The 12,814-nt window shown below is 38.8% G+C and overlaps 1 protein-coding gene across 4 annotated transcripts in view; it reads left to right on the forward strand.

The window, feature by feature from the left end:
• Positions 1 to 12,814, forward strand: part of ZBTB7C (zinc finger and BTB domain containing 7C) — a 552,014-nt gene that overhangs the window by 525,723 nt on the left and 13,477 nt on the right. For all 4 annotated transcript variants that reach the window (XM_051969649.1, XM_051969650.1, XM_051969653.1 and 1 more), the window contains one exon: positions 10,011 to 11,237. In XM_051969649.1, coding sequence (XP_051825609.1) covers positions 10,027 to 11,237 — 1,211 coding nt within the window. In that variant the 5' untranslated portion in view covers positions 10,011 to 10,026. The remainder of the gene's footprint in view (positions 1 to 10,010; positions 11,238 to 12,814) is intronic.

The raw sequence follows: 12,814 nt of genomic DNA on the forward strand, positions 1-12,814 counted from the left end.
AGACTGGGATTTGGAGACCAAGAATGAAGGTTAATAGCCCCATTTGCTCCCTATTCATACAAATAGTCAATTCCCTCCACAGGCCTTTTTTCTAGTAAAATGATGGGGGTTGGATCCTGGAGTATATGAAGGCCTCTTTCTCTGGAATTTGGGCATTCTGCAGCAAACAGTTCAGCTTTATGACCCCGCTATGAAGCTGTGTAAAGAGAATTGGGTCTCCTAAGCTGGAGACCTTCGAGTAGTGGCAGGAAGGCAGAAGCCCAGTAAAACTCCGTCCAAAGAAGTCTCTTCTGGTAGTTTGTGACCTGTGGCTGGTGGTCCTGAAACAGCTGTTTCTGAAGGTCCCAGTGCTCTCTATTGCTTCTCCCTCCAATTCTGGCTGTGAAATTCAGATAGTGCTAATGTTGAGCAGAAAGAGTGGAAGATCTCTCCTGGTATCAGAAATGACATTCAAAGCATATTAGTTTGCCTCTGAGGCTGCTGCTCTGCCCTCTGTACTGCTCCATCCCACCATCAGCACAGAAAGAGTCAGATAGCCACTGGGGAGAGGGCCTTATCAACTGGCCCTAAAATCTAACCCTCATACATGCAATCAGTCCATACTGTAGGCAAAATCACCCCTCATCTATCAAGCAAGAGGCTGGCTCCTCATCCTCAGGCATCTTATAGTTTCTTTTTCCTTTCAAGGTTACCTTTGCTACTTATTTTAACCTTCTTTTGCCTGGATAAATCTATGCAGGAAAGAGATAGAATATGATTTGCTCTGGTGGGGAGAAGAGAGTAACTCTGGGTAACTCTGAGGACCTACAGAAGTCTCCCCACTATCTCATCTCCAAACTAGTCATTTTCCAGTTTCCCTCATTCCAAGATCAAAAAGGCCCATACCTGAACTATACTTCAGAATTAGGCCAGGCTTGCATGGGAATTCCAATATTCAACATGGAGAAGTCCCTGCCATAGAATAACTGATGACAAGCCAATCACAATCTGGAGTAGCCTTTAATTTGACTAATTATTTGTGATTTTTAAATGAATTTTTTTTTTTTATGAAGCAGGCAAGTCTGGTATAGTGGATTGTCTCTGAAGGCAAATTCTCAAAAGAAGTGACTTTAAACACTCAACAAATTCTCAGTTGCATCTCTCTTTTGAAGGGTAGAACAATAAACTCCTCCCAAGCTCAGAACTTTCCAAGTAACTCCATTTTCCATGAGCTGCTCTGCTTGGTTTGGCTCCACAAATATCTTCTTCTTCCTCCTTCCCCCCTTTTAATTTCTTTTTGTATATTCTTCCCCCATTAGATTGTAAGCTTCTTGAGGGAAGGAACTATATCTTATTTGCACATCATTTCACACACATCCTCCACCAACTTAGCACATTACCTGTCATATAATAGGCACTTAATAAATGCTTACTTAATGGAACTGAATTATTGAATTAAGTCTGGGTTTAAGTCTCGTTTTTGATATTTACTACCTGTGTAATCTTGGACAAATCATTTAGCCTCAGTTTCTTTTTCTGTAAAGTGTAGGAATTGATTTTCATAATCAATTTTGTCCCTTTCAGCTCTAGTGTTACGATCTTAGTTTTAATTGTTGAATTAATGCAACAGAATTGAATTTCATGCAGAAGGAAGAGGAAGGGGTAAGAAAGGGATGTATATGGTTCTTAAAGCAAATTTGGAAGAGAAATGCTTTATGTGATATTTTCAGATGGAGAAATAAGTAAGTGGGGGCACTTCCAGGCTGTTGCAGAGAGGGGTAGGTGTGAGAATTGGATAAGGGTTTAGTTTCCACAGAGTTATGGAAATTAAATTAGAGAAATACAAAGAAATGAAACAAATTTAAAAAATGAAATTGAAACCTAAGAAATCGAGAATAGGATGCAGAACAAGGAAACAAAACTAATAAAAGTAAAATGTAATCAGGAGTGGGGGACTCAAGACTTACAAACAATTGTAGAATGTAATCAGAGGTGGGGACTTAGAATAAGAAAAATGATTATAAAATATAATCGGGGTAGGGACTGCCAAATGGAAGGGAAGATGTAATTAAGGGCTTATATTCAGGTTGGGGGAGGGGAGAAGTGATAATGTAATTAGGGATGGAGACCTGTGTGTGTGAATTAGACTCTCCAGATAAATTGAAACCATTGTAATATTCAGCCAATAGGGAATCAGGGGAAGGACTGAACTAAACCCAAATAAGGTGACAGCCAAGGAAAGATATAATGATGTAATAAACAGTGGAGATTTGCATTTGGGGGAAATTAGATTGTGACTGCTGTGATACTCAGCCAATGGGGAATCACGGGAAAGAGTTGCATTTCATGTTTTAAAAGGACATGTCTATTTTTTTCCAAGTGTTCCTATTCTATAGGGTACCCATTTCTGTAATTGTGTAATTAAAGACTTTTAACTTCACCTCTCTCAAAATCCAATGAAGTTATTTCTCACAGTAGGAGAAAGAGAGCTAAATCTAGCCAGAGGACCTGAACCTCATTCCTGTTTATTTTAATCACTGCTTTTGCGCGCTTGGGACATCATTTCCCTGCCTTGGACCTCAAGAGTTCAGTTAAATGATGACAGCTAGGTGGCATTATGCATAGAGTGCTAGAGTCAGGAAGACTTGAATTCAAATCCAACTTGAAATTCTTACTTCCCTGTGACCCTCAACAAGTCATCTAACCTCAGTTTCCTCATCTGTAAAATAAGAATAATAATGGCACCTTCCAGTAGTGTTGTGAGAATCAAGTAAAATAAAAATTATAAAACATTTTTCACAGTGTCTGGCTCTCAGTATACATTGTAGAAATGTTAGCTATTACTTTCCAGTTCTAAATCTTAAAATCCTTTGAAATGCATAACTTAAAATAAATAAATAAGTAAATTAAATTATGTTTTTTAATCCTTTGAAGCCAGGGGTCAGAAAGCAAGGTGAGAATAGTAGGACAGGTTCATACTTTGTCTCCCCACCTCTTACTATCTGGAATGAGTCTGAGCTCTTCAAGGAAATGCTGAAGAAGTCTAGTCTTCTAAGCAAAGAACATGTTGGGTGGGACCTCTCTCAGAAGAATCTACCTTATAGCTAGAGAGTTGCATGAACTTTTGAGGTAGTAATAATAATAACAACTAGCATTTATATAGCTTCTTGTTTGTAATATATTTTAGCTAATTCAGTGAGGAACAGTTGATGCCCGACTCTGGAAACTTTGCCAAGCAGCCTAGAATTGTAGTTTAATGCATAGAACACTCGATTTGGAAGCATGAAGACCTGAATTCAAATCCTGCCTCAGATACTTACTAGCTATGTGACCCTGGATGAATCAATTAGACTTTTGCCCCAAGAAGGATGTCACAATCTGAGGTAAAGCAGGACCAGGGAGTTGACATGGAAAGAGAAGTCTGGGGCCCTTAAAAACCCTTAACCTTTCTAGAGCAGCAGCCAGAGGTCCAGCTCCCAGGGTACATATCAAAGACCTGGCACTCCTCATTCACACACTTTGAGGGAGGAAATATCTCAGAGATAAAAGTGTGGGAATCTGCAAATGGTGCCCTTCCCTTTGGGGTGTGGGCTGTTCTGGTTTTGTTTTATTTTCATTTTCTCACAAGAATGAGAATTGCTGTTAGGGCTGGGTCCTCTGCCAGGGTCAATGAATGGGACACACACAGGAGCATGGCATAGTGAAGAAGGACACACGGGCATTGACTTATACACTGAGCATGATTTATGTCTAGTTTTTGCACACACTTGAGGCAACTCTGGTATAACAAAAAGACTCTTGGATTTAAGGTTAGAACTAATCAATTCAACAAACATTTATGAAATACCTGAGGACCATCTCCTGTCATCCTGACCGTTGGACCCAGATGGTTCTGGAGGGGAAAGGGAGGCAGGTGATCTAGCACAGCCCTTCCTCCCTTCAATCCAATTTTCTTGCATGTCATGGCATCCCCTCCCTGATATCATAACTCTCTTCTAAAAAGGACAAAAACAGCAACATGAAATACCTGCTATGTACCAGGCTCTAAAGACGAAGGTCAGATACTATCTACCCTCCAGTGGCTTACTTTCTATTGTGGGAATACAAAATGTTCAGAATATATACAAAATAATTCCAAAACATTAGTGATGAAAGATACTAACAATAGAGGAAATGAAGAAAGGTCTCTTGAAAACAGTGTCACTTGAGCTGAATCTTGAAGGAAACTATAAGTCCCAAGAAGTTGAGGAGAGGTGAGAAGGCATTCTGAGTATGTGCGAAAGGGTCATGCAACATGTAGTATGAGGGGAAGTACACACTAGTAAGACAATAGGTAACTACTGAAGTTTCTTGATCTGAAAAGTGATCTGCACCTCTAGATGTCTATTTGGCAGGTATATAGAAGGTTGTTTTGAGAGGGAAGAGTCTGGATGCTGAGAAACTAATTAGAAGCTTATTATAATCGTCCTAAAGAGAGGTTAGAACAACCTGGCCGTGGTAGGAGTTTAGAGAAGAGGACAAGTACAAACATGTTAAGGAGATATAATTAATATTATATTAATAGTTAACTGAGGTTTTCTTTTTACTTAGTAATTTTCCACTTTATAATGCAACAGCTGCTTCCTAGAAAGTGATTTTGTCTTGATTTTTTTCCTTCTATCTTTTCTTTTTTACTATTCTTGGTCCACTTCCTATAAGTCACAGAATTTCTGAATTAGAAAGGATATTGGGGACCATCTAGTCCAATCCACACCTAACCAAAAACCCTTTCCACAATTTGCCACTATAGAGTTCATATAGCCTTAGGCCTCTGGTAACAAGGAATCTACTTTCCCCAAGGCTTCTCATTCCATTTTTGAGATGGCCCAGATGGTTAGAAAGTTTTTCATATCTAAAGATTAAATCTGCCCCTCTGCAAGTTTTCCCATTACTCTTGTTCTTCCCTCTGGAACCAAATGGTCCAATTATAATCCTTCTTCCAGATGGGAACTTGAAAAATTCTTAAAGACATCTGTTATGTAAACTTCTAATCCTTGTTAAACTTCTCTACTTCCTTTAAGTAATCACCTTGTAGCATGATCCCTTCACTCTAGTCATCTGCTTTAGTTTGCCAATACCCCTTGAAAAATGAAGTACCCAGAACTGAATATAATCCCTTGATGTGGTCTGACCAGAACAGAGTATTCCACATCTAACCAGTCAGTAAGCATTTATTTATTTGGGATTTTTTTGAGGGGAAGGGTTATATGTATATTCATTTTTTACATATTTCCATATGAATCATATTGGGACAGAAAAATCAGAACAAAAGAGAAAAACCCCCCTAAAAAAGAAAAGGGAAAAAAAGGTGAAAATAGCATGTGCTAATCTACATTAGTCTGCATAATTCTTTTTTTGAATGCCAATGTAATTTTCTATTCAAAGTTTATCGGCATTCCCTTAGATCACTGAACTGCTAAGAAGAACCAAGTCTATCATAGTGAATCATTGCAAAACCCTGTTATTCTATGTACAATGTTTTCCTGGTTCTGCTTGCTTCACTCAGCATCAGTTCATGTAAATCATTCCAGGCCTTTATATAATCAGCTTGTTCATCATCATTTTTTATCAAACAATAATATTCCATTATCCTCATATACCTCATATACCACAACTTATTCAGTCATTCCCCACTTTATGGGCTTCTACTCATTTTCCAATTCTTTGCTACCACAGAAAGAGCTGCTACAAACATTTCTTTACATGTGGCTCCTTTTCCCTCCTTTATGATTGCTTTGGATTACAGACCTAATAATAGTACTGATGGTTCAAAAGGTATGCACAGTTTTACCCCCCTTTGGGTATAGTTCTAAATTACTCTCCAGAATGGTTGGGTCAGTTCACAATTCCACCAACAATACATTAATGTACCAGTTTTCTCACATCCCCTCCAACATTTATCATTTTCTTTTCCTGTCATCTTAACCAATCTGACAGGTATCACCTCAGAGTTCTTTTAATTTGCATTTCTCTATCAATACTGATTAGGGTATTTTTTCATATAATTATAGGTGGTTTTAATTTCTTTATCTGAAAAGTTTCTGTTCAGATATTTTGACCATTTATTAAATGGGAAATGAATGTATCCTTTTTTAAATTTTTTATTATAGTTTTTTTTTTATTTATAAGATATATGCATGGGTAATTTTTCAGCATTGACCCTTGCAAAACCTTCTGTTCCAACTTTTCCCCTTCTTCTCCCCACCCGCTCCCCCAGATGGCAGGTAGACCAATACATGTTAAATATGTTAAAGTATATGTTAAATACAATATATGTATATATATCCATACAGTTGTTTTGCTGCACAAGAAAAATCAGACTTAGAAATAAGGTAAAAATAATCTAAGAAGGAAATCAAAAATACAAGCAGACAAAAACAGCGGGAGTGGAAATGCTATGTAGTGGTTCACACTCATTTCCCATAGTTCTTTCACTGAGTGTAACTGGTTCTCTTAATTATTGAACAAATAGAACTGATTTGATTCATCTCATTGTTGAGGAGAGCCACGTCCATCAGAATTGATCATCATATAGTTGTTGAAGTATATAATGATCTCCTGGTCCTGCTCATTTCACTCAGCATCAGTTCATGTAAGTCTCTTCAGGCCTTTCTGAAATCCTTCTGCTGGTCATTTCTTATAAAACAATAATATTCCATAACATTCATATACCACAACTTATTCAGCCATTCTCCAATTGATGGGCATCCATTTGATTTCCAGTTTCTAGCCACTACAAAAAGGGCTGCCACAAATATTTTGGCACACACAGGTCCCTTTCCCTTCTTTAAGATCTCTTTGGGATATAAGCCCAGTAGTAGCACTGCTGGATCAAAGGGTATGTACAGTTTGATAACTTTTTGAGCATAGTTCCAAATTGCTCTCCAGAATGGTTGGATGCATTCATAATTCCATCAACAATGTATCAGTGAGAATGACTGTACTCTTTAAATTTGCCTCAGTTCTCTACATATTTTAGAAATGAGGTCTTTATCAGAAACAATAATTGTAAAAAAAAATTTCCAGCTTTCTTCTTCCCTTTTAATCTTGGCTGCATTGGTTTTATTTGTGCAAAAACTCAGTAAGCATTTACTAAGTATCTGTAATGTGTCAGGAACTAAACTAAACACTGAGAATACAAAAAGAGCAAAATATGTACTCTGGACTATGCACAAAAACTATACAGGATATTCTGTATTATATAGAAGATATTATACAGAGCAATCAACAAAAGAATGCACTAGCATTAAGCAGGATTGAGAAGGTCTTCTTGCAGAAGGTGGAATTTTAACTAGGACTTACTTAAAGGAAACTAGGAAGCAAAAGTGAAGAGGGAGAGCCAGTAAAAGCAACTGGAATCAGAAGATGGAATATCTTAGAAGAACATGGAGGCCAGTGTTACTACATCCCAGTGTAATGAACCATTGAAAGCCTGAGAGTTCTGTTAATCAATTTCTCTGATAAAAACATATTCAGTAGCTCTAAGATAAAAGGGGTTCATGAGGAAGTTTCCTGGAGTCTCAAAATTTCCTCCATCAGGGCCTAAGAGTTGCCTTTATATACCCTTGTCCAAAGAGCTCACAGTTGGGTTCCAAATCAATCCCCCTGTTAGCAAAGTTAACAGACTGACCCAGGTCTACTCCCAAGTATTTTCATATATAATAGTTTTAGGAAGTGGGGAATAGAATTGAAAAGATTAATTCAAGCTACCCCAGATCCAGCGTCCCTAGTATCTTGGCAAACAACAGCAACACTATCATTTCTTTACTTTTGAACATTATATCTGAACAATTCAGAGAAATATTAAAATAGCATTTATTTTTACTCTCATTTCCCAAAGTTGACATATTAAACTTGTAGTTCATTTATACCTTTATCCATGTCATTGATAAAAATGTTTATAGCTCAAAGGCCAGGTACAGATTTCTGGGGCACTCCAATAGAGACCTCCTTCAAAGTTAATACTAAATTGTTAATAAGTATACTTTGTATTACCTTTCAAACAGTTTTAAGTCTACTTAATTGCACCATAATCTAGCTGCCATCTTACCATCATTTCCATAAGCATAGGGGGAGATAATTTGACAAATGCCTTGCTAAGATCTTGCTAATCTATATTTACAATGTTTCCCTGGTGAATGAATGAATGAAAAAGTATTTATTAAGCTTACTATATATACCAGGCACTGGGATAAGTCCTGGGGCTGCAAATAGGAAAAAAAAAAAAAAACAAGATGGTTTGTGCTGCCAAGGATTTTATAATATAATAGAAGATAACTTATATAGAGAAGATGTAGCCAGGGAATGGTATTTTGGGAAAAGAAATCAGAAGACTGGTGAATGAAGTCAAAGAGCAACTGACTTAGACTTTTTTCCCAGGCATGGTAATCTTAATGTGATTACTGTTTCCAGAGGTAGAAGCAGTATGATGGGTGTGAGTTAGATTAGTTAGGGTAAATTCTCATCAGTCGAAATCCACTATCCAGAGCAAAGCTAGAATTGTAAGATGGAGGTGAAGGCTAAAGCATAGAAATGGGGCACGAAAGAAAAAAAAAAAGAAGAAATGAGTTGGTATAATCCATTCTTGGAAGTCAGACTGATGCTCTATGATCACCATTTCCTTTTTGACAGGTTCAATTGCCATCCTTATAATAATGTTCTCTAGAAGTTTGCCAGGAATAAACATATCCACAAGTAATCCACAAGTAGTATTTTTTGAATATCATATTTGCTTTTCCCTGTTCTAACCTCTGAGAATACCAAGAAAAATAGAACATAGAACTTCCTTTCAAAGCATTTATGGTCTAGTTGGGTAGACAGGATGTAGACCAACATAAGGCAGCCTATGGTAAAAGTTCAATGGATATAGATAGAAAGCCCCAGGGTTCAAAAAATGGAGAAATTTTTGGGATGGGCTTTGGGATGGGCTACCAAGACATCATGGATAAGGTGAGATGAGTTATGTCCTGAGGAGTAGGTGAAATTTGTATAAATTAATGGATGAATAGAGAGAGTTCACATTACATATAGACTTCTAGATACATTCTGAAAGGAATGGCCTTCTCCCTCAAACCTATATTTTAGGTTTTAATATTTTAATTTGTATTTTAAACAAAGTATAATATTTTATGTTATAATGTAATATTTTAATTTGTATAATAATATGTTCATATTTTATTTTATAATAATATTTTGTTTCATTTTAACATTTTAATTTGTAACTTTGGCACACTTATCATGGAATATTGTATATTCTGGATAGTAGTATTGATGGTTTATGTGTATACTAAATTGTAGTCTCCTTGAAGGCAGGAATGAAGTGTTTTCCTAAGTATTTTATCTCATTCAATATTCAACATTGGTACTTTTGCATAGCAAACACTAAATATTTATTGAATTACTTTAAATGAAACCTAGCTGAATTGAATTGATGAGAAAGAACATGAATAAAATTATAAAAACAAGAATGAATTTACTATCATGACTTAGTAGTATCAAAGTAAAACAGAAACAAAGCCTCTACACCATACACAAGGATCATTGTGGGCATATTGATTTAGAAAACTTCATAATAGGGGCAACTAGGTGGCACAGTGAACAGAGCACCAGCACTGAAGTTAGTTCAAATCTGACCTCAGATATTTAACATTTCCTAGCTGTGTGACCCTGGGCAAGTCACTTACCCCAATTGCCTCAGCAAAAACAAACAAACAAAAAAAAGTCAGAGTAACATTGTCTATGTCCTATTATATTTATTTGGTAAATATTTATTTATTAAAAATTTATCTTATTAAACATTTCCCAATTATATTTTAATCTGGTGCACTCGGGAGTTTTGCATCGTAAACCATACATTTGACACCTCTGGATGAGGGGACAATGAGTGGGTCAGCCTGACCAGCACGCCCTTCATCTCAGATCTCATGGGGTTTTTTATTATTATTATGGACGCCTGTTTCCTAATCCCTAATTTCTGCCTTGTGTCTCTGCAGGGCTCCGGATGAGAACATGGCCAATGGCATTGATGAACTGATCGGCATTCCCTTCCCCAACCACAGCAGTGAAGTCCTGTGCAGCCTGAACGAACAGCGCCATGACGGCTTACTCTGTGACGTCCTGCTGGTGGTCCAGGAGCAGGAGTACCGGACCCACCGGTCAGTCCTGGCTGCCTGCAGCAAGTACTTCAAGAAGCTCTTCACAGCAGGCACTTTGGCTGACCAGCCTTACGTCTATGAGATTGATTTCGTTCAGCCAGAGGCTCTGGCTGCCATCCTGGAGTTTGCCTACACATCTACCCTCACCATCACAGCCTCTAATGTCAAACACATCTTGAATGCCGCCAAATTGCTAGAGATCCAGTGCATTGTTAACGTGTGCCTGGAGATCATGGAGCCTGGAGGGGATGGGGAAGAGGAGGACGACAAGGAGGACGATGATGACGAGGATGAGGAAGATGAGGAGGATGAGGAGGAGGAAGAAGATGAAGAGGATGAGGATGAGGATGATGAGGCAGAGGATTTTGCTGATCAGGAAAATCTGCCTGATGCCCAGGATATCAGCTGCCACCAAAGCCCTTCTAGGACAGACCACCTCACGGAGAAGGCCTATGCAGACACCCCCAGGGATTTTTCCAACCCTTTCCAGGCTAATGGCAGCCCTGGTCATCTGGGAGTCATCCGCGATTTTTCCATCGAGTCTTTACTGAGAGAAAACCTCTACCCCAAAGCCAACATCCCTGACAGAAGGCCTGCCTTATCGCCCTTTTCCCCAGGCTTCTTTCCGCACCTCTGGCCTGGAGATTTTGGTGCCTTTGCTCAGCTGCCTGAACAGCCCATGGACAATGGACCTCTGGACCTGGTCATCAAAAAACGGAAGATCAAGGAAGAAGAGAAGGAGGAGCTGCCCCCACCACCACCAGCCCCCTTCCCTGGGGACTTCTTTAAGGATGTGTTTGCTGAACTCCCTGGGGGACCCCTGGGACCCATAAAGGCTGAGACCGACTATGGCGCCTATCTCAACTTCCTGAGTGCCACCCACCTAGGTAGCATCTTTCCCCCATGGCCCCTGGCGGAGGAACGGAAGCTAAAGCCCAAGGCATCCCAGCAATGCCCCATCTGCCATAAGATCATCATGGGGGCAGGGAAGCTGCCACGGCACATGAGGACACACACGGGGGAGAAGCCGTACATGTGTAACATCTGCGAGGTTCGATTCACCAGGTGTGCTCCCAGAGGCTGGGGAAGGCTGGGGTGGGGGAGGAGGAATGACAGAGGAATGAGGAGGACTTGGGGAGGGGGACTGAGGAGGGTCAGTCAGTCATCCGGCACTGATTCAGCCACACACAGTGTTAAGCCTTCAGGATAGAAAGAAAGGCAAAAAACAGAGCTCAAGGTGCAGGGGGTCAGAAAGTTATTATTCACAAGAACTTCAGATAGCATCTTACTCAGAGGGATAAACTGAGACCCCAGATTTGTTCAGGGTTGTATCACTGAAGACATCTCAGTCTCTCACTGGGGTCCTGAGAAGATAACCTAATCTTCTGAACCTGCTACAGAAAAAACAGTAGCAGCCACTGAGAAGGTTGCTTTAATTAACCATGTCCAGGACAAATTTTGGGGACTAGACCTCTTTATTTTTTTCCATATTTATTTTTGTTCTTTTCCATATTTCTATGTCTTTTATCAGATCTATGATCCACTAGTACAAGGAGTATTCAGGGAGGAACACTGCTCTCAATCTATGTCTTTCCTTTGATTTATAATCTTAGAGATTTACGAAGGAAAATGAGAGATTAGGTGACTTGATTAAGATCTCACAACTATTATGTGTCAGGAGGACTTGAACTCAGATCTTTGGGAGTCCAAGGCTCAATTTCTGTCTCACACACCATGCTGACTCTCTTATTCTCTGTTCTTATTTTCATGATAGATCAGAAAAAAAAACATAAACTATTAGAAAAAAAGTTAAAACTATGAAGAAGGGCAACTAAGAGGGCACAATGGACAGAATGCTGAGTATAGAATCAGGAGGACCTAAGTTCAAATCCAACCCCAGACATTTAGTATGATCCTGGGCAAGTTACTTAACTCTGCCTCCAAAAACACCCAAACAGCAATTGTAAAACAACAGAAATTTTTGTCTTACAAAAAAGGTCAGTAATATTTGTACCATTCAGACAATGAAGCATATTGGTTTTTTAGCACTCTTTATAATAAATTTGTAAAACAATTTCAGATCAGATCTGCCCATCCCATATTTTGAATCAGCTTCATTTTTGAGATTGTCATTCACCAGAACCATCAGCAAACATGAGTGTGCTATCAGATTCCAAAACAGTTAGGAAAAACCATGTAGATAGTAATGTCAAAGCAGCCAGATGACTGACCATATGATTGCATCATTTATTAGATGTAATGGAAAAAGCATTGACATTGGAGTTAGCAGGATTGGATTCAAAATCCCCCTCTGATGTTTATTACCTGTGGGACTCTTGACAAGTCATTAATTTCCCTGATCCTCAGTCTTCTCTCCCGTAAAGTGAGAAGGGGGAGCAGCTACCTAGTATAGTGGATGGAACAGTGGACCTAGAATCAGGAGGACCTGAGTTCAAATTTGACTTCAGATACTTACTAGATGTGTGATTCTAGGCAAATCACTTAATTCTGTTTGCCAGTTTCTCTATCTGTCAAATGAGCTGGAAAAGGAAATGATTAATCTTCCTATATCTTTGCCAAGAAAACCTTAAACGGGGTCACAAAGAGTTGTAAGCAACTGAAATAACTGAACAACACAATGA

The sequence above is a fragment of the Antechinus flavipes genome, chromosome 1 (assembly GCF_016432865.1).
Source record: "Antechinus flavipes isolate AdamAnt ecotype Samford, QLD, Australia chromosome 1, AdamAnt_v2, whole genome shotgun sequence".
In the NCBI taxonomy this organism is placed as follows: Eukaryota; Metazoa; Chordata; class Mammalia; order Dasyuromorphia; family Dasyuridae; genus Antechinus; species Antechinus flavipes.